Genomic DNA, 18,736 nt, shown 5'->3' with positions numbered 1-18,736 from the left:
GGACTCCCCATCTTCAAGATGGCGAGAGCCCGGAGATGGGCTTCACCTCGCCTCCCCCACCTGAGGGGTGGGGTTGGCAGGCTGGCACATCCCCTGTCCTTATTTGGGGTTTCCGGCCAAGCTTCCCGCCAGAGTGGGGGGGGTTGCAGTGGCCTGGGGAAGCTCAGAGACTGCATGCTTTTGAAGCTTCCCCCTGCCCATCCAGGGGGAGGAGATTTAGCACCTCGTCCAGGATGTGCATTGTTGCAGGCCCAGGAGAGCAGGGTCCAGCAACATGCCTGCTGTGTGGCAACCTAGGCAGCCTCAGAACAGACATGGATTGTAGGTTAGGTTTTAGGGGGCATCTCTAAGATGCCCTCTGGGGTGCTTGGTACATTAAATCAGTGTGGGTTTAATGTGCTGAGAAGTTTGATACCAAACTTCTCAGTCGTCAGTGTTGCCATTATGGTGCTGTGGAGTTAGTGTTTGACGAGCTCTCAGCATCATGTACTCTAAAATAGCAGCACTGCACTTAGTGCCCAGGAATGGACCTGGGTACTGTAGGGGCACAGGGCTCCTGCTCCTGTGTTCACACCATTGGCATAGGGCACCCAGCTAGAGGGGTGGCTGATGTATGCCATGGCAGTGTAGGTGATACGCATGGCACACAGGGATGTGTGCCATGTCGACTCTTGTTTGGTCTTGCACCCAGACACCCAGCCTGCAAGGGCAGTGTGTGTGTGTAAGGGTACAGGGCCTTTAAGGGTGGCACAATGAGTGCTGCAGCCCTTAGAGGCCTTCCCTGGTCACAAGGCCCTGGGTACCTAGGGTACCACTTACCAGGGGCTGACATGTGGCCAGGGTTTGCCAATTTGGGTTGTGTGTGTTTAGGGAAGGAACATAGGCCCTGGGCACCCGATTGGCAGGAGTCCAGGGCACAGTCAAAGTACATTCAGCAATTCAGCAAAAAGTGGGGGCATACCATGCAAGAAAGATGGTACTTTCTCCCAGTTAGGCCCAATGTTATCCTTTGGCGGGCAGGTGGCCTTTGGTTGGTGGCTGCTGGCAAGCAGGCCACGCAGCTGTGGGAGCTGGGCTCCTGGTCACTTACTAAGGGCAAGTGGGGAAGTAGATTAGGGTAGAGGTTGCACTTCCAGAGGCACTTGGGCGGCTGGGTGCAGGGTGCTTTTGAGCAGTCAGGCGCTCAATGGATTCCTATGGTGAAGCTACAAGACAAACAAAGCCTGCAAGCTCGGGGACGGAGATTCTTCAGGTGCGACCACCACTTCGAGAGTTTAAGTAGGGAAGCTGTAGGTTAGGTAGGCACCCAGGAGCTGGGCACAGGGCGGCGCCGGGTGCAGGGGTGTCTTTTCGTGTTGGGAAATCTTACCCTCTGCTGGTCGCGGTTGGAGGGGTCGCTGGTTCTGAGGCTGCAGGCGTCAGGAGCATCGAGATGGGTCCTTGGGTGCTGGATTCTGGGTCACAGTCGCGGGGGGACGCCCTCTGGGTCATTGTCCACTCCGGCACAGGACAGGCTTGGTGGGTGCAGAGTTCCTGGCTGGTGCCAGGGGTTGTTGCTTGTTAAGCAGGACCACTGCTCATGGGAGTCCCAGTCTTTAGAGTCACAAGGCAGTCAGGTCCTCTGGGATTTTAGAGGTTGCTGACCACTGGAGACGCCAGGGTTTAGCAGGAGCAGGTTCGACAGGCCTGTAGGGCTGGGGCCAAATCAGTTGGTGTCTTCCTCTTGTTAGCAGCTACACAGCAGGTCTGGTTTGTTCTTCTTGCTTCGGAATCGGGATCTGAGGAAGAAGGTTCAGGGTGCCCCTAAATACTAAATTTAGGGGCGTTTACAGGTAGGTAAAGGGCAGGGACCAATGGGTCCCTTCCCTGGGGTGGGTACACCCCCTATCCTGCCACTCTCCTGTGGGAGGGGGGCAGTAGCCTAGTCCTGATTGGGCAGGGCCTCCCATCTTCAAGATGGCGAGAGCCCGGAGCGGTGCTTCACCTCGCCTCCCCCATCTGAGGAGTGGGGTTGGCAGAGGCTGGCACACCCCCTTTCCTCCCTTGGGGTTTCCCACCAGAGTGGGGGTCAGAACCAGTGGGGGCCAGTTGCTGAGTACAGCAAGTGGCCTGGAGAGGCTCACAAAGGCTGCATGCCTTTGAAGCTTCCCCTGCCCATCCTGGGGGAGGAGACTTAGCACCTCGCCCAGGATGTGCATTGTTGCAGGCCCAGGAGAGCGGGTGGCTCTCTACCCAGGGTCCAGCAACAAGTCTGCTGTGTGGTAGCCTAGGCAGCCTCTCAGACATGACGTGGATGGTAGGTTAGGTTCAGGGAACAACTCTAAGTTGCTTTCTGTCGTGCATCTTACATTAAATCCCACACTGGCTTCAGCGTGGGTTTAATGTGCTGAGAAGTTGGATACCAAACTTCTAAGTCTGCAGTGCTGCCATCATGGTGCTGTGGAGTTCATGTTGACGATCTCCCAGCACCACATACTCTTAAAAATGGCAGCACTGCACACAGTGCCCAGGAATGGACCTGGGTACTGTAGGGGTACAGGGCTCATGCACCTGTACCCACAACACTGGCAGTGCACCAAGCTAGAGGGGGTGGCTGATGTATGCCAGGGCAGTGTGTGTTGTGGGCATGGCACAGGGATGTGTGCCATGTCGACTTTTGTTCTGCACCCAAACACTGTCTGCAAGGGCAGTGTGTGTGTGTGTGTGTGTGTGTGTGTGTGTGTGTGTGTGTGTGTGTGCGCGCGCGCGTGTCAGGGTACAGGGCCTCTAAGGGTGACCCGAGCCTAGACCACCTCTTTGAAGGTCTGACACCACGTTGAGCATCAACCTCTGCATGGCGTGTTGCGTGTTTGAAAGTGTTTCTACCAGGAAATAATCATCCTCCTTGATGTCCTGCATATTTAATTTATGAAGATTAGCCACCCTTTGTGGTACGGAGTAGTGTCTTCAGATGGGGGGAGGTTGAGGTACAGATCAGGTTCTGCATCACCAGGGGTAATCAACATAGTTGTCCCATAGCATAAGGGACCTCATAGGGCTCCCTTGGATACAATGGGCTGCCCTCCACATAGTAAGAGCTATGCCAACTCTGGTGAAGCTGCAGGAGTTGGCAGTGAGGTCATCAAGGAGGAAGGGGACTAGTGCCCCTGTCATTAAGTCTTTTGTGCCCTGGGGAAAGAGGGTTCGAAGGCAATTTGCTCCTCAAAGGACAACTTCCTCTGCAGTATCTCCTGAGGCTTTGGTGGGAGCTTGGTGGACATTTTCCCAGTTTGTAGGTGTATGAAGAACAGTTTCTGGCAACATTCAACTCCTGCAAATGCTAAAGAATGGGAGGTTGATTTGTGGACAGCAGTTCGTAGTGCTTTCGGTGCCACTGATGTATTTAGTGCAGATAGTGGCTTTGATGCAAGTGTGGACTTCTGTGCAGATTTTGGTGTCTTCTTCAATGCCCGTCAAAAAGTCAGTCTCCGAGTAAGGCTGTGGCTTATGCAGGCCTTTGTGCTCAGAAAATGGAATGGCGCTTGCTCAGAGGGCTTCTGTAAGTGCAGACCAAGGCATGAAGATGGTTCGGCAGGCTGGAGTCAAAGGGCATTGAACGACAATGAAGAGGAATCGCAGCTTGTTCAGTGAAAAAGAAAACGAATAGTTTACCTGTCGGTGTAGTTTTGCAGCTTGAAGATCTTTCTGGATTCACTATGCTGTGCATTATTCCGCGATCTTGTGGTTGGGTCCGGATTCGTAGTCTCTTCTTTGTTTTTTTTTTTTTTTTTCCGTAGCCCAGGTGGGCGTCGACGTACACCATTTGGTGCACCTCCCGTGACGTCGTCGTACTTCCTGCGGAAGTCCCACCTTTGGGGCACCATCTTCGGGTTCTTTTTTCCCTTCCTTTTTTTTTTTAACCCTAGGCGATTGATTAATCCTTCTTGTCCCTTTATCTGTATGTTTGTATTTCTTTGATCTTTTCCATTTTACCCCCTCTTCCTCCAGCCTCATCTTCCTGGCGGAGGTGGGTGGGTTCGCTAGTGAATCCAGAAAGATCTTCAAGCTGCAAAACTACACCGACAGGTAAGAAACTATTCGTTTTGCAGCGTGAATCTTTCTGGATTCACTATGCTGTGCATCGATTTTGTAGCGGTTTTCCTAGTTCTGTGGCGGCTGGGTGGTAGATGAGCGTTGGTCGTTGAAAATGTGCTGAAGCACCTTCTGTCCAACCTGTGCTTCCTTGTTCATCTGAATGTCCACGCAGTAGTGTTTCGTGAACGTGTGCACAGATGCCCAAGTTGCCGCGAGGCATATGTCCTGGATGGGCGTGTTCGCCAGGAAGGCCACGGTGGCCCCTTTCTTCCTTGTGGAGTGAGCCTGCGGCCCCTCCGCTAGCTCCTGTCCAGCCTGTTTGTGGCAGAATTGAATAGTGAGGGCAATCCACCTTGCGATGGTGCCCTTAGTCACTGGCCTACCCATGAAGCTAGTAGCAAAGGACACAAACAGCTGTTTCGACTTCCTGAGTTCTTTGGTTCTCTCAATGTAGTGCATCACCGCTCTTCTGGCATCGAGGGTGTGCAGTGCCTTTTCTGCTTTTGTAGTCGGGTTTTGGAAGAAACTTTGTATCTGGATAGTCTGATTTATGTGGAACGCCGACACTACCTTGGGCATGAAGTGTGGGTCCGTTCTCAGGACCATTCTATCTTTGTGAATTTGAATGTAGGGTTCCTGCAGCGTTAGTGCTTGAAGCTCGCTCACCCTGCGTAGTGAGGTTATGGCCACCAGAAGGAATATGCTACTTACCAGTATGCATCTGTTCTTGGCATGTAGAGCTGCAGAGTTGTACACTTAGCATAGATCGCCATCTGGTGTTGGGCCCGGATGTTTGCAGTTTGTTTTTCTTCTTGGACAGTCTTTGGAAGTCACGAGTTTGGTGACTCCTCCTTCGGTCCGTACTGCGCATGGGCTTCGACTCCATCCTCAGATTGTTTTTCGCCAACAGGGAAATGATGGAGCTTGGTAATCATAGTGAGAAACCCATGTGTGTAGTATCTAAATAAGATGTACTGGAACGGATACAGGTAGCCGGGGAGGCGGGTGGGCGTGTACAACTCTGCAGCTCTACATGCCAAGAACAGATGCATACTGGTAAGTAGCATATTCCGTTCGAGGCATATGAGCTGCAGATTGTACACTTAGCATAGATTACATAGCAGTACCCAACCTTAGCGGCGACCACCGGTATCCGTTGCAGCTGTTTGAAAAAGTGTCTTTAGTACAGCCTGGCCCACCCTGGCTTGCTGCTTGGAATGCACATCTACACAGTAGTGTTTTGTGAAGGTGTGCGGTGTAGACCATGTGGCTGCTTTGCAGATGTCATCTAAGGGTATGTTCCCTAGAAAAGCCATAGAAGCCCCTAACTTTCTTGTAGAGTGGGCTCTAGGAGGAACAGATAATGTTCTCTTTGCCTTTTGATAGCAAATTTGTATGCATTTTACAATCCACCTAGCTAGCCCTGATTTAGAAATGGGGTTGCCTTTATGTGGTGGAGAGAAGGAAACGAACAATTGTTTAGTCTTCCTGAAGGGTTGCGTTCTTTGTATGTAGTATAGCAACGCCCTTTTCACATCAAGTGTGTGTAAGGCCCTTTCTGCAACAGATTGGGGTTGCGAAAAGAAGACAGGTAATTCCACTGATTGGTTGAGGTGGAAGGGGGAAATGACTTTGGGCAGAAACTTCGGATTTGTGCGAAGTATGACCTTGCTGTGATGCATTTGTATGTAGGGTTCCTGTATGGTGAACGCTTGTATTTCACCAACCCTTCTAAGGGAAGTGATCGCTACAAGGAAAGCTGTTTTCCAGGTGAGAAACTGTAGCTCACATTTGTGCATTGGTTCGAAGGGCGGACCCATTAGTCGTGTAAGAACTAAATTTAGATTCCATACAGGGGAAGGTGGTGCCCTGGGAGGAATTACGCGTTTAAGGCCTTCCATGAAGGCTTTAATAGCGGGCACTCTGAAGAGTGATAAATGCTGTCTGTTTTGTAGATAAGCAGCGATCGCTGCTAGGTGTAGGCGTATGGATGAATATGCCAGGTTACACCTGTGAAGATGGAGCAGATAGCATATGATGTGCTGTATGGATGCATCTAGAGGGTTGATTGTATTGTTACGGCAGTAAATAACAAATCTTTTCCACTTTGCGGCATAGCATGCTCTAGTGGCAGGACGTCTGGCTTCCATGATGATGTTCATGCAATCAGGGGGAAGGTTAAGGTATCCGAATTCTAGGATTTCAGGAGCCAGATCGCCAGGTTGAGCTGAGCTGGGTCCGGGTGCCTGATTTCTCCATGGTTCTGGGTTAGGAGGCATGGGGATAGATGTAGTTTTTGATGTGGTACCACTGACAGTTGTAGTAGCGTGGTGTACCACGGCTGCCTGGCCCACGTCGGAGCTACCAGAATGAGTGTGAGGGAGTGCTGTTGTAGCTTCCTGACCACTAATGGAATTAGTGGGAGAGGTGGAAAGGCGTATGCAAATCTGCCTGACCAGTTCATCCATATCGCATTGCCCTTGGACAATGGGTGTGGGTATCTGGCGGCGAAGCTTGGGCATTTTTTGTTTTCGTGGGTGGCGAAGAGGTCTATCTGAGGATGCCCCCATTGTTGGAAGAACGGGTGAAGAACTTGTGGATGCAGTTCCCATTCGTGTAGTTGTTGCGTTTGTCTGCTGAGCAGATCTGCCATGGTGTTTTGTACGCCTGGAACGTGCTGTGCCAGGAGAAAGATGTTTTGAGGAATTGCCCATCTCCATATGCTCTGGGCTAAGCGGGAGAGCTGGGGAGAGTGTCCCCCCCTGTTTTTGGATATAATACATTGCAGTCATATTGTCTGTGCGAATGAGGACTGCTTTGCCCGAAATCTGTTTTTGGAAAGATTTTAGGGCTAGAAAGATCGCCAAGAGCTCCAGATGGTTGATGTGGAGCGATTTTTGCTGTGGCGTCCATAGACCTTGCATGGTGAGGTGTAGAAGGTGCGCTCCCCAGCCGGAGAGCGATGCGTCCGCTGTTAGAGTCACCTGAGGAACCGGGTCCAGGAACGGCCGCCCTTTGGAAAGGTTTGTGGTGTTCCACCACTGCAGAGTGTGATGTGTGCGGCCGTCCACCAACACCAGATCCGTCAGCTGACCCTGGGCCTGGTTCCACTGTTGTGCTAGGCACTCTTGAAGTGGACGCATGTGGAGTCTTGCATGGGGCACTATGAAGATGCAAGACGCCATCATTCCTATGAGCTTCATAAACACTCTTGCTGGAAGAGAGTGTTGAGGAAGGAATGTTTTGCGTAAGGCTTGAATGCTTGTGATTCTGGCTGAGTTTGGATAGGCAATACCCTTGGAGGTGTCTATCGTGGCCCCGAGATATTGCTTTGTGTGAGATGGTATGAGGTGGGACTTTTGGTAGTTCACCGTGAAGCCTAGCTGGTGGAGCAGTTGGATGGTGCTGTTTGTATGTTGCACACATTGGTCGTAGGACGCGGCTTTTATCAGCCAGTTGTCCAGGTAAGGGAAGACGTGAATGTGTTGACGTCTGAGGTGTGCTGCTACTACTGCTAGGCATTTGGTAAACACCCGTGGTGCCGTGGTGACCCCGAAGGGGAGAACCGTGAATTGGTAATGTTGCCCGTCCACCACGAACCTGAGGTATTTCCTGTGAGAGGGGTGTATTGGAATGTGAAAGTATGCGTCTTTCAGATCCAAGGTTGTGAGAAAGTCTCCCTGGCAGAGGAGTGGGAGGACTTGCTGTAGGGTGACCATGTGAAAATGGTCTGAATGTATGTAGGCATTTAGAGGCCGGAGGTCGAGAATGGGTCTGAGGGTCCCGTCTTTCTTTGGTATTAAGAAATATAGGGAGTAGACCCCTAGATTTTGTTGATTGACGGGGACCTGCTCTATAGCGTGCTTTTGGAGGAGTGAGAGTACCTCCTGTTTGAGCAGTGTGGAATGTTCTTGAGACATTGGACGGTGCCTTGGTGGGATATTGGGTGGGGTAGATGTTAGTTCGAGACAGTACCCTGACCGAATGATTTGGGTTACCCATTTGTCCGATGTTATGGACTCCCATACGTGGATAAAGTTTTGTAGTCTGCCCCCGACCGGAGTGGAATGGTCTGGGGGGAGCGGAGGGGAGTCATTGTGCGGGGGGGGGGTGGCAGAACGGGTGTTGTTGGTTTTGCCCCTGCCCTTATTGTTGTTACCCCTGTAACCACCTCTCTGATTGCCCTTTGAAAAGGTATTTTGAGGAGGGGACTTGTAGGAGGTAGAGGCGTTATCGGTGGAGGAGCCTCTGCCTGTGCCACGAAAGGACGAGCGTCGAAAGGAACGTTTGGAGGCTTGTGTTTGGAGTGCCCCCATAGACTTTGCTGTGTCTGTGTCTTTCTTCATCTTTTCGAGCGCTTCGTCTACCTTTGGCCCAAAGAGTGTTTCCTGGTCAAAGGGGTGATTGAGTATGGATGCCTGGACTTCAGGCTTGAACCCTGAGATCCTGAGCCAGGCGTGGCGGCGAAGCAGGACACTGGTATTTATGGCCCTAGAAGCAGTGTCGGCTGCATCGAGGGCACACTTAATGGAGGTGTTTGTAATTAGTTTACCCTCCTGTATCAGGTCATGAGCCTTGTGCTTGTATTTTTCTGGAAGGTGCTGCATAAGAGCCTCTAGTTCGTCATAGTGTGCTCTATCATATCGCGCAAGCAGTGCTTGTGTGTTTGCAATGCGCCACATGTTTGCAGCTTGGGAGGCGGTGCGTTTACCAGGCGCGTCCAGAAGTTTAGATTCTTTGTCTGGCGGTGGGGCATCTCCTGAGGATTGGGAGTTAGCCCGCTTTCTAGCTGTGGAGACAACTAGGGAATCTAGGGGAGCAGGGCCCTTGATGTAAGCAGGGTCTGTGGGTGCCGCCTTATACTTCTTCTCTATTCTAGGGTTCAGTACTCTGGCTCTGACAGGGTCTTTGAACACCTCTGTAGCGTGCTTGGTGACACCCTTAAGCATGGGTAAAATGGAAGTGGATTTGTCTTGTATATCAAATGTATCCAGTAGGAAGTCTTCTTCTACTGGTTCACTGTGCATGTCCACCCCGTGGTAGTGTGCTGCTCTCTGCACTAAATGGTGAAACCCTGAGGAGTCCTCTGGAGGAGACGGTCTTGATGGGTATAGGTCATCCTGAGGTACATTGGGTATATCAGGGTTATTGTAATCCTCCCATGGATCTGGGGTCCCTGGTGGAGTGGGATCCATTGGGGCGTCCGCCGGGTAATTGTCCGGATCCCCATCATCCGGATCTGGGGATGGGGACGGATCGTAGTGAGGTACAGGTGGCGGAGACCTGTGAGGTGGAGGCGGTGGAGGGGGTAGGGGAGGCGGTGGTGGGGAGGGCACTCTGAGGGGAGAAGTAGCAGAGTCCTTCCTTTTGGGTGGAGGAGGAGGAGCCGGAGCATCAAGGCGTCTTTTCTTGGTAGTTAAAGTCAAAAGCCCAGTCTTTGGACAAAGTCTTTTGTAAAGGGTCTGGTGTAAACAGAGCCAATGGTGTCGAGTCGTCTGTCGGCACCGGTGATTTCGGAACCGGGGGTTTCGATGGTCTGTGTGCGCCATGCTTTTTTGAGGTCTCCGGGTGTTTCGGCGTCGAATGATGTTTCGGCGCCGGAGCATCGGTGCCGACGGATTTGTGTTTGGTCGGCACCGAGTGTCCAGGCTTCGGCACCGGTGGTTTCGGAGTCGAGCTGGATTTTGCAGTCTTCGGTGCCGGATGCTGTTTTTCGGCACCGGGTGTTGGCTGGCTCGATCCCGAGCTGCCATGAGACTTTGGGAGCTTCGACACCGGGCCCGAAGGTGGGGTGATCGAAGTTTTGGTTTTGCCCAGGCCGGCAGGCGAGGGAGTAACCTGAGTCTCTTTGGTTTTCGGCGTGGGGGTGGGAGGGGGCACAGTACTCACGGCCCGCTGCGCTGGTGTAATGTCCTCCACGTCGGAGTCGTCGGCCTCGGAAGCGCTGACGACGTCTTCCTCCTGCTCGGTGTGTGTTTGCCCCGAAGCTTCGGCGTAGTCTCCGAAGATGTCCGGTGGAGCTGCAGAGGATGAGTGCGCCATGGTGCGTCGAGCTCTTCGATCTCGGATGGTCTTCTTCGATCGAAAAGACTTGCAGGCGGGGCAGTCTCTGGCCTCGTGTTCCGGAGAGAGGCAAAGGTTACACACCTGATGGAGGTCGGTGTGGGGAAATTTAGACCCACATTTTGGGCACTTTTTGAACGGAGTCCTTTCCATCGGCCGGGACCGGAGTTGAGGAGGGCCCGAAGGCCGGTGCCGATGTACGGGATGGAGAAAGTGCCGCTTCGAGAAATGAAGATGATGAAGAAACTCGAAGAAACGAGGATTTTCCGTCGAGGCTGGAACCGTAGAAGTTCGAAGCCGGAGCACGAAGTATCACATCCGAGCCCGATGGCGGAAAAAAACAATCTGAGGATGGAGCCGAAGCCCATGCGCAGTACGGACCGAAGGAGGAGTCACCAAACTCGTGACTTCCAAAGACTGTCCAAGAAGAAAAACAAACTGCAAACATCCGGGCCCTACACCAGATGGCGACCTATGCTAAGTGTACAATCTGCAGCTCATATGCCTCGAACATCGGCTTTCGGTTTCTCCTCATCGAGTTTGACGCCGAAGGCCATTGCTGCGCTCCTGACCACCATATTGTAGACCCCGATGTTGTCGGGTGGCGAAGGCCTCGAAGGGTACGTGTCCACGGGCTCCTCCGGGTTTTCGGTGTCGAGATCGTGCCATTCGAAGTCGTTGCTGGCAGATGCCGCCGATTCGTAGAACGACCGTTGGTCTTCTTCCTCGGCTTCTCCCTCATAATAGGGCTCTTCTTCCTCTTAGAGTTCCCTTGTCAGCCATTCGGCGTCGAACTCGTCTTCGACCTCCTCGACGTCCGCTGATGGAACCGTTGGAATCTTGAATTCCTTCATTCTGGCGTCGAACTCCTTCTTTCTTTGAAGGATGTTCTCCATTTCGGCCTCGAGCCGCCTCTTCTTTTTCTCCATCTCGGAGATGCTTTCGGCGTCGACCGCGGTTCTTTTCGATGAAACTTGCGTCGACGTCGAAAGTTCTTTCTGCGTCGATCGGCCCGTTTCATGGGATGCTTTCGACGACCCTTGCCTTTCGGCGTCTTTCGGCACCAGGGAGTCCTTATCTAAGGATCCGCTCGGCCTCTTGTCCGTGGTTCCCCCTTTGGACGTCGAAGTTTTCGGCGCCGGGGCTCCCTTTGTGGACTTTGACTCAGATTTTCTCGAGTCACCCTCGTGTTGTCGAGGTACTTTGTTTCGCGCTCGACGATTCTCTTACCTCGTCTTCTTTTTTCTTGTCGGTCTCTACGACCGTGAAGTTTTCGGCTGTCTCGGCGTCGTTGTCCTCGTCGTCCGAGGAGAGGCCCAGAGCGTACAGCGTCGGGGGCTTCCCCTTGCCATCCATGCTGGCGTTGGCCCTTCTCTGCCGCTCTCTCACCCTGAGTGTCTTCGGCGCGAAGGCTGAGCAGGCGTTGCAGTCGATACTCTGGTGATCGACCGGTAGGCAGAGGTTGCAGACCGGATGCTGGTCTTTCTGCGCGAACTTGTGGTGGCAGTTTGGGCAGAACTTGAATGGCGTCTTGTCCATTGCGCTCAGGGTCCCTGAGCGTGCATTCTCCAAGGCCGTCGAATAAGAAAGGCGCTGGTCCTTCTTTCTTCGCGCTCCTGATGAAATCTTTTCCTTTCCTGATATCTTCTAGTGTTTCTATCGACGAAACTCGCTTTTCTTCCTTCTTCCTTCGAGTGTAATTCTGGAGCTTCCCGATGACGATCCAGACCCAACGGCGGAAAAAAGAATCTGAAGATGGCGCCCCAAAGGTGGGACTTCCGCAGGAAGTACGACGAAGTCACGGGAGGTGCACCAAATGGTGTACGTCGACGCCCACCTGGGCTACGGAAAAAAACCAAAAAAAAAAACAAAGAAAAGACTACGAATCCGGACCCAACCACAAGATCGCGGAATAATGCACAGCATAGTGAATCCAGAAAGATTCACTCTGCAAAACTGAAGGCAGGGCACTAGTGCCATTAGCTGCCGAACAGTGAGCCTGATTGGTACAAGTCTGAACTTGATTGGGGAGGAGGGTTATTCAACATTGGAGCCGATGCGCATTACCAAATAAAGGAGTCGCTATATTTCTTGACTTCTTTAAAGAAAGAAATAAAAAATGTTGCAATCCAAGCCCCATATCAGATGGCAGGAGACTGTGGAGCATACATAAGTTTCTAAATCCACACATGCTACGTATGTTAAATTAAAGGTATAAAATGATGTTTACGAAATTCAAATTAAAGCTTGAAGAGTGCAAACTTGCAGTGGTTAGGACCAGATTGTGTTTTAGTCATGTCCCTTCATAAACACCTACCAGCTTCGTCATCTTCTTCACCATCCTCATCTTCATCACTCTCATTTTCGTGCTCTGCATGGCAGGCATAGGCTCTCTTCAAACCATTAAATAAAAGAAGAAAAGCTGGCAGTATCTGACCAGAAATTTGATTTAAAACTTGTGGTCTCTGCTCTAGATCAATAAGAGCACAAAGTCCAAGGACGCACATCTTTCTATCATGCAGCCTGGAAAACAAAAATAAGTGATAACCAATTAAACGCTTTTCACTGTATGAACTATAAACATTTCTTCATATGCAGCTTCGGTGTTTTAGGTGCTGTTCCTGCTGATCAATGTGACATTACTGACCGCTTTCCCCTTAGCAGCAAGCAATGATATTCCTTAAGGCATGGTGGTTGGAAGCAATTGCTAAAGGACACTTAAGCCAAGGCATGCTGGTCTGCATTAGTCTGAAATGCCAGCAATTAAAGCAACTGAGCAAAAGTGCTGGTGGGTTATGTATGGGGCGATAGGGTTACAAAAACAGAGTGGTTCTATCATGAGTCTGATGGCATATTGTGGAGTGTGCTTGTGTACAGAACTGGAGGTGTTAGTACACATTCATACTGCATGTCTCTTAATAGTGGTAAGACTAACACATTACATATTCGGTGATACAATCTAGCAAACATTCATTTATACAATTGGGGCCCTAAGTGACTAATGCCACAAAAAAAAAAAAAAAGTGTGAAAGACGTACGAAAAAAAGTTCAAAGGCATTTGCATACTGAGGTATAGACTCAAACTTACTACATATTCCCAACTGATCTTTTCTCCCACTTTGGACTAAGACTTTTTGCCTAGAGTAAGCATGTTACAATGATTTTACATTGTCCACAAATGACACCACATACCCTAAGAAGCAATCTACATCGTTAAGCCACTGTGTGATAAAATGATTGGTAACCGGCTCAACATTGTTGGGGAAACGAAGATTTTCCAAGGTGTTTACGAGTAGAATTGGATTGTAGTACAACGCAGCAATGGCAACCTGCAGACACATTGTTCTGAGTTCGCTCGTCTTTACTTCTCGTGTCAATCGCTCTAAAGCAGCTTCCACGAATAAGGGTATGCACTGCAACAAGGAACAGAAAATCATATTGTTATCATTAACATCTTGAACATACACCTCGAGAAAGGTCAGAGCTAGAGCCTCTGAAGGCTAAGAATTTTGCTACAAGAGTAAGCAAGTTAAAAAAACTTGCTTCAAAATACATTTTTCAAAATAGATTGTTTATGCATAAATAAACTAATACAAAAACAAAAAAATCCAAGAGGTAAATGTGTTGCAGACATGACACTCGAGGAATAAATTACAATAAATCCCTTCACAAACACTACAAATAAAAAACAAAAAAAAAAAAACAATTCTGCAACAGTTATGATATGAGCATGGAAAGGATTAGGTTACTTACCCTGTAAGCATTAGTAGTCGGCATGTAGAGCTGTAGATTCACATGCTTTGCATAAGTCCGCCATCTAGTGTTGAGCTCGGATTACAAGGTTTGTGCCAAGAAGTTTTGGGGGTCACAAGGCTGAGACACCTCTCTTGGTAATAATGCGCATGGTCATAGACCCCATCTTCAGAATGTTTTTCCACCAATGGGTGTGGATGTAGCATCTTGCACTTCGGTTCAACACTCTTCGGACTCCCTTTGTTCCCCTATCTTTCAACTGTATTGTTTAGATCAGTATACAATTGCGTCCCATACGCACTTTCCGTAGCAGGGCTTCGGTTTGATTCATCAGCTTACGTGCTGCACCTGGATGGGTAAAACTTCTCCATTTCCAACACTCTTGGAGAATGTTAGACTAATGCAAGACCCACGGTTCCGTTTCTGTTCGAAGTGTCACTGCAAATACCCTCACACCGACCAACATCCTGTTTGTAACTTATGCCTCATCCGATCGAGAAGACACCTGTGAGGCCTGCAAATCCTTTTGGTCCAAAAAGACTATTCGGGACAGACGTGCGAGAGGACTGAATATGTGTGGAACATCGTAGGCTTACCTGTTCTTCCAGTACGCAAGAGTGAGAAAGTGTGTTTCTGTTGCAGTAAAACTCCCCCCCCCCCCCCTTTTTTGTTGCCAGACTACTGATGCTCTTTGACTTTGTGCTCTGGGGCCCTGCCAATCAACACCCCAGGGCCTGTGTTCTTTCCCCAAAACAAACGCCAATTGACAGCTCTGGCCACAGGTAGGTCCCTGGTAAGTGGTACCCCATGTACCCAGGGCACTGACCAGAGAAGGCTTCCAAGGGCTGCAGCACCAATTGTGCCACCCTTAGAGGCCCTGTACCCTGGCACACACTGTGAAAGGGCCATCTTTCTTGCATGGTATGCCCCCACTTTTTGCTGAAGGCAACTTCGATTTGCCCCCTGAACCTAACCTACAACCAGCATCCTGCCGGAGAGGCTGCCACCAAGCAGACCTGTTGCTGGACCCCTGGGTAGAGAGCTATCCGCTCTCGTGAGTCTGCAACAATGCACATCCTAGGCAAGGTGCTAGGTCTCCCCCAGGATGGGCAGGGGAAGCTTCAAAGGCATGCAGCCTTTGTGAGCTTCTCCAGGCCACTTGCTGTACTCAGCAACTGGCCCCCACCGGTTCTGACCCCCCACTCTGGCAGGAAAAGCTAAGTGAGGAAAGGGGGTGTGCCAGACTCTGCCAACCCCACCCCTCAGGTGGGGGAGGCAAGGTGAAGCACAACTCCAGGCTCTCGCCATCTTGAGGATGGGGAGCCCTATCCAATCAGGACTGGGCTCCGGCCCCCCTCCCACTGGAGTGTTGCAGGCTAGGGGGTGTACCCACCCCAGGGAAGGGACCCATTTGTCCCTGAACTCTACCTACTTGTAACGCCCCTAAATTTAGTATTGAGGGATCCTGTATCCGAAACAAGAAGGAAGAACAAGACAAGCATTGGCATAGCCAATAGGTCTGGCCTTTGGGGCCTTATAAGTATTTAGTTATGCAGCACAATATCCTTCCTGTAACATCAACTGTTGCATGGCTAAACACTTATAAGGCCCCAAAGGCGAGACCTATTGGCTATGCCAATGCTTGTTCGATAACCTCTGTTGTGACGGGTGGCAGACTACTTTTCCATAGTTTGCCTCATCTATAAGCCTAGTAACCCTGGGTGTAATGCGTGCCATTCTCTCCATTTGTGATCACCAAACGGGGAACATCAAAATAGGGCGCTGGACCCCCCCTCTCCGGCTCATGACCCTCCCCTTCCACCACAAGGGAGCCCATTGCAGAGTTCGGTGTAGACGCGGCATGTGTGATTAGATTTGCTCTGCCTGAATATCTTCACTCAATCTAGGCGTGCTGCCCATAGTGTAATCACACGTTTGAAGTATAAACACTGGCCAAAATGTGCCTCGCTTGAGTCAGTCGGGTACAAGTAGGGAGAGTTGCTGTTTCAGGCTAGCCACAATCGACGTTTATCAGCCAGCGAAAGCAGCAAGTGCGTGAAGGGGTAGCTGGGCCAACAGCCCACGCCCAAAGATGGGGCCCAGACATTAACTTCGATAGCATTGATTTCACGAGTTCAGCACTCGGCATTTCACATCTCGTGCAAGAGAACTCTGGGATAGTAAAAACAGGGTAAAGGGAAAGCGCTTGAGTGACGGGTGGGGGGTGTGACCCAGGACGAAGAGAGGAGTAAGAGTGACATTGTGAGACTGTAAATGCGAGGGAGAGGGAGTAACTGAGCAAAAGAGTAACAAGGAAGAGTTGGGAAGCTGGGAAAGAGTGAATGAAGGGAGCAACAAGTAAATGAGGACAGGAACTGCGAAGAGAGTAAAAACGGACAGTAACGAAGCAGAGGGAAAGTAACATTGGCAAGCAGGAGGACGGCATAGAGCAGAGAAAAATGGTGACAGACGGCACAAGTAGCCGAGAGAGTCAGTTTCATTCCTTCTCACGTTTTTCCTAGAATATGAAGATTTAATTCCTTACATCTTTCTTCCTGAGAGTTATGACGCAGACTGACACCGCGCCCTTTTGGCAGGTCTTCGCTGGGCTGTCTCCAATATATCTTTAGCGGCTCGGCCGTCAGGAACATTAGTCACATTACTAACCGCACATTTGCCACAGTGTGCTGGAAGTCAGCCAAATCAGTGGCTGTCAGGCTTGTGTTAATGGGTTAGGCACCCCCAGACACTGATGCGTGCTAGGAATCTTACACAGGCTGCAGACCCCTCAACATGCTCATGGAGTGTTTTATACAGTGCTTCTGTAACTTCATAGCGCTACTGCTGTGATACAGCAGTGCGTCAAATGAGTTTGAGCAAGTTAAAGTCCGCATCCAATCCTGCATGAAATAAGGAAGCTCTTTCCATGCAAAGATAAGTTTTAAAAACATAATTTCTCCAAAAATTAGTTGTGTTCTTACAAAGTGGGAGGTTCGCCTAACCTTTATTACTGTACAGAGTAAAATAAGGAATATGCTACTTACCAGTATGCATCTGTTCTTGGCATGTAGAGCTGCAGAGCCACACACTAAGGATAAGATCGCCATCTGGTGTTGGGCTTGGATGATTGCAGGTTGTTGTCTTCGGAAGAAGTCTTTGGTCACGAGATTGGTGACTCCTCCCCTGGACAACAGTGCGCATGGGCATCCACTCCATCCTCAGATTGTTTTTCGCCATGATGGGAAATGATGGTGTATACGAAGTAAAGAGAAAGTATGTCCATGTGTAGTGTCTAAGACAATGCTGGAACGGATACAGGTCCCGGGGAGGCAGGTGGGCGTGTGTGGCTCTGCAGCTCTACATGCCAAGAACAGATGCATGCTGGTAAGTAGCATATTCCGTTAGAGGCATATGAGCTGCAGATCACACACTAAGGATTGACTATATATCAGTGTCTCCCCTAGCGGTGGTCACCTGTATCAGTTGCAGCAGTTTGGAATAGAGTTTAGGACAGCTTGGCCTACTGAAGCTTGTTTTGATTGCACATCAACACAGTAATGCTTAGTGAAGGTGTGTTTAGTAGACCATGTGGCTGCTTTGCAAATGTCTAAGGGGATATTCCCCAAGAATGCCATAGAAGCCCCTATTTTACGCGTGGAGTGCGCCCTAGGGGGAAAGGTAAGAGTACGTTTATCTTTTTGGTAACATATTTGGATACATTTGACTATCCACCTGGCGATACCTGATTTGGAAATAGGATCGCCTTTATGTGGTGGAGCGAAAGCAGCAAACAGTTGCTTGGTTTTCCGAAAAGGTTTGGTTCTGTCGATGTAATACAGCAAGGCTCTCTTAACATCTAAGGTATGAAGTGCCCTCTCAGCTACTGAGTCTGGATTAGGGAAGAAGACTGGCAGTTCGACTGACTGGTTTAGATGGAAAGGGGAAATGACTTTAGGGAGGAATTTTGGATTCGTCCCAAGAACCACTTTGTTCCGATGTAGTTGTAGGAAGGGTTCGTCGAGAGTTAAGGCTTGTATTTCACTTACTCTTCGCAGTGATGTGATTGCGATGAGGAAAGCCACTTTCCATGTTAGGAACTGCAGTTCGCATTTGTGCATTGGTTCAAATGGGGGACCCATGAGCCTTGTTAGAACAATATTAAGGTTCCACACCGGGGAAGGTGGTAACCTTGGAGGAATAATTCTTTTAAGACCCTCCATAAATGCTTTAATGGCTGGTACCTTAAAGAGGGACAGGTGTTGTCTATTTTGCAAATAGGCTGCTAATGCCGCTAGATGTAGACGTATAGAGGTATACGCTAAATTGCATCTTTGCAAGTGTAGTAAATAGCAAATGTTTTGGATGGAAGCATCCAGTGGTTGTGTGTCATTGTTAGCGCAGTAAATGGCAAATAGTTTCCATTTTGCAGCATATCATGCCCTAGTAGTAGGTCTTCTGGCTTCTTTAATGATATTCATACAGTCTGGAGGAAGGTTAAGGTACCCGAACTCGAAGACTTCAGGAGCCAGATTGCCAAGTTCAGTGTTTGAGGATCTGGGTGTCTGATTTCTCCATGGTTCTGGGTTAAAAGATCTGGGGAGAGATGCAGTTTGATGTGGAACTAGCGATAGTTCCAAAAGTGTGGTGAACCAGGGTTGACGTGCCCAAGTGGGAGCAACTAGGATGAGTGTCAGCGACTGTTTGTTTGCGTACCACAAATGGAATGAGTGGGAGAGGCGGAAAAGCGTACGCAAATCTGCCTGACCAGTTCATCCATATTGCATTGCCCTTTGACTGTGGGTGTGGGAACCTGGCGGCGAAGGTTGGGCATTTCGCATTTTCTTGT

The 18,736-nt window shown here is 50.0% G+C and overlaps 1 protein-coding gene across 1 annotated transcript in view; it reads right to left on the bottom strand.

The window, feature by feature from the left end:
* Positions 1-18,736, bottom strand: part of IPO7 (importin 7) — a 275,583-nt gene that overhangs the window by 64,594 nt on the left and 192,253 nt on the right. Inside the window, exons 21-22 of the mRNA XM_085648158.1 lie at positions 13,330-13,550; positions 12,455-12,660 (exon numbers count right to left, since the gene is read on the bottom strand). Coding sequence (XP_085504284.1) covers positions 12,455-12,660; positions 13,330-13,550 — 427 coding nt within the window. The remainder of the gene's footprint in view (positions 1-12,454; positions 12,661-13,329; positions 13,551-18,736) is intronic.

Source organism: Triturus cristatus, chromosome 3_2 (assembly GCF_964204655.1).
Source record: "Triturus cristatus chromosome 3_2, aTriCri1.1, whole genome shotgun sequence".
Taxonomy (NCBI): domain Eukaryota; kingdom Metazoa; phylum Chordata; class Amphibia; order Caudata; family Salamandridae; genus Triturus; species Triturus cristatus.
The sequence above is the reverse complement of the archived record's forward strand: the minus strand, read 5'-3'. Positions and strand labels throughout refer to the sequence as shown.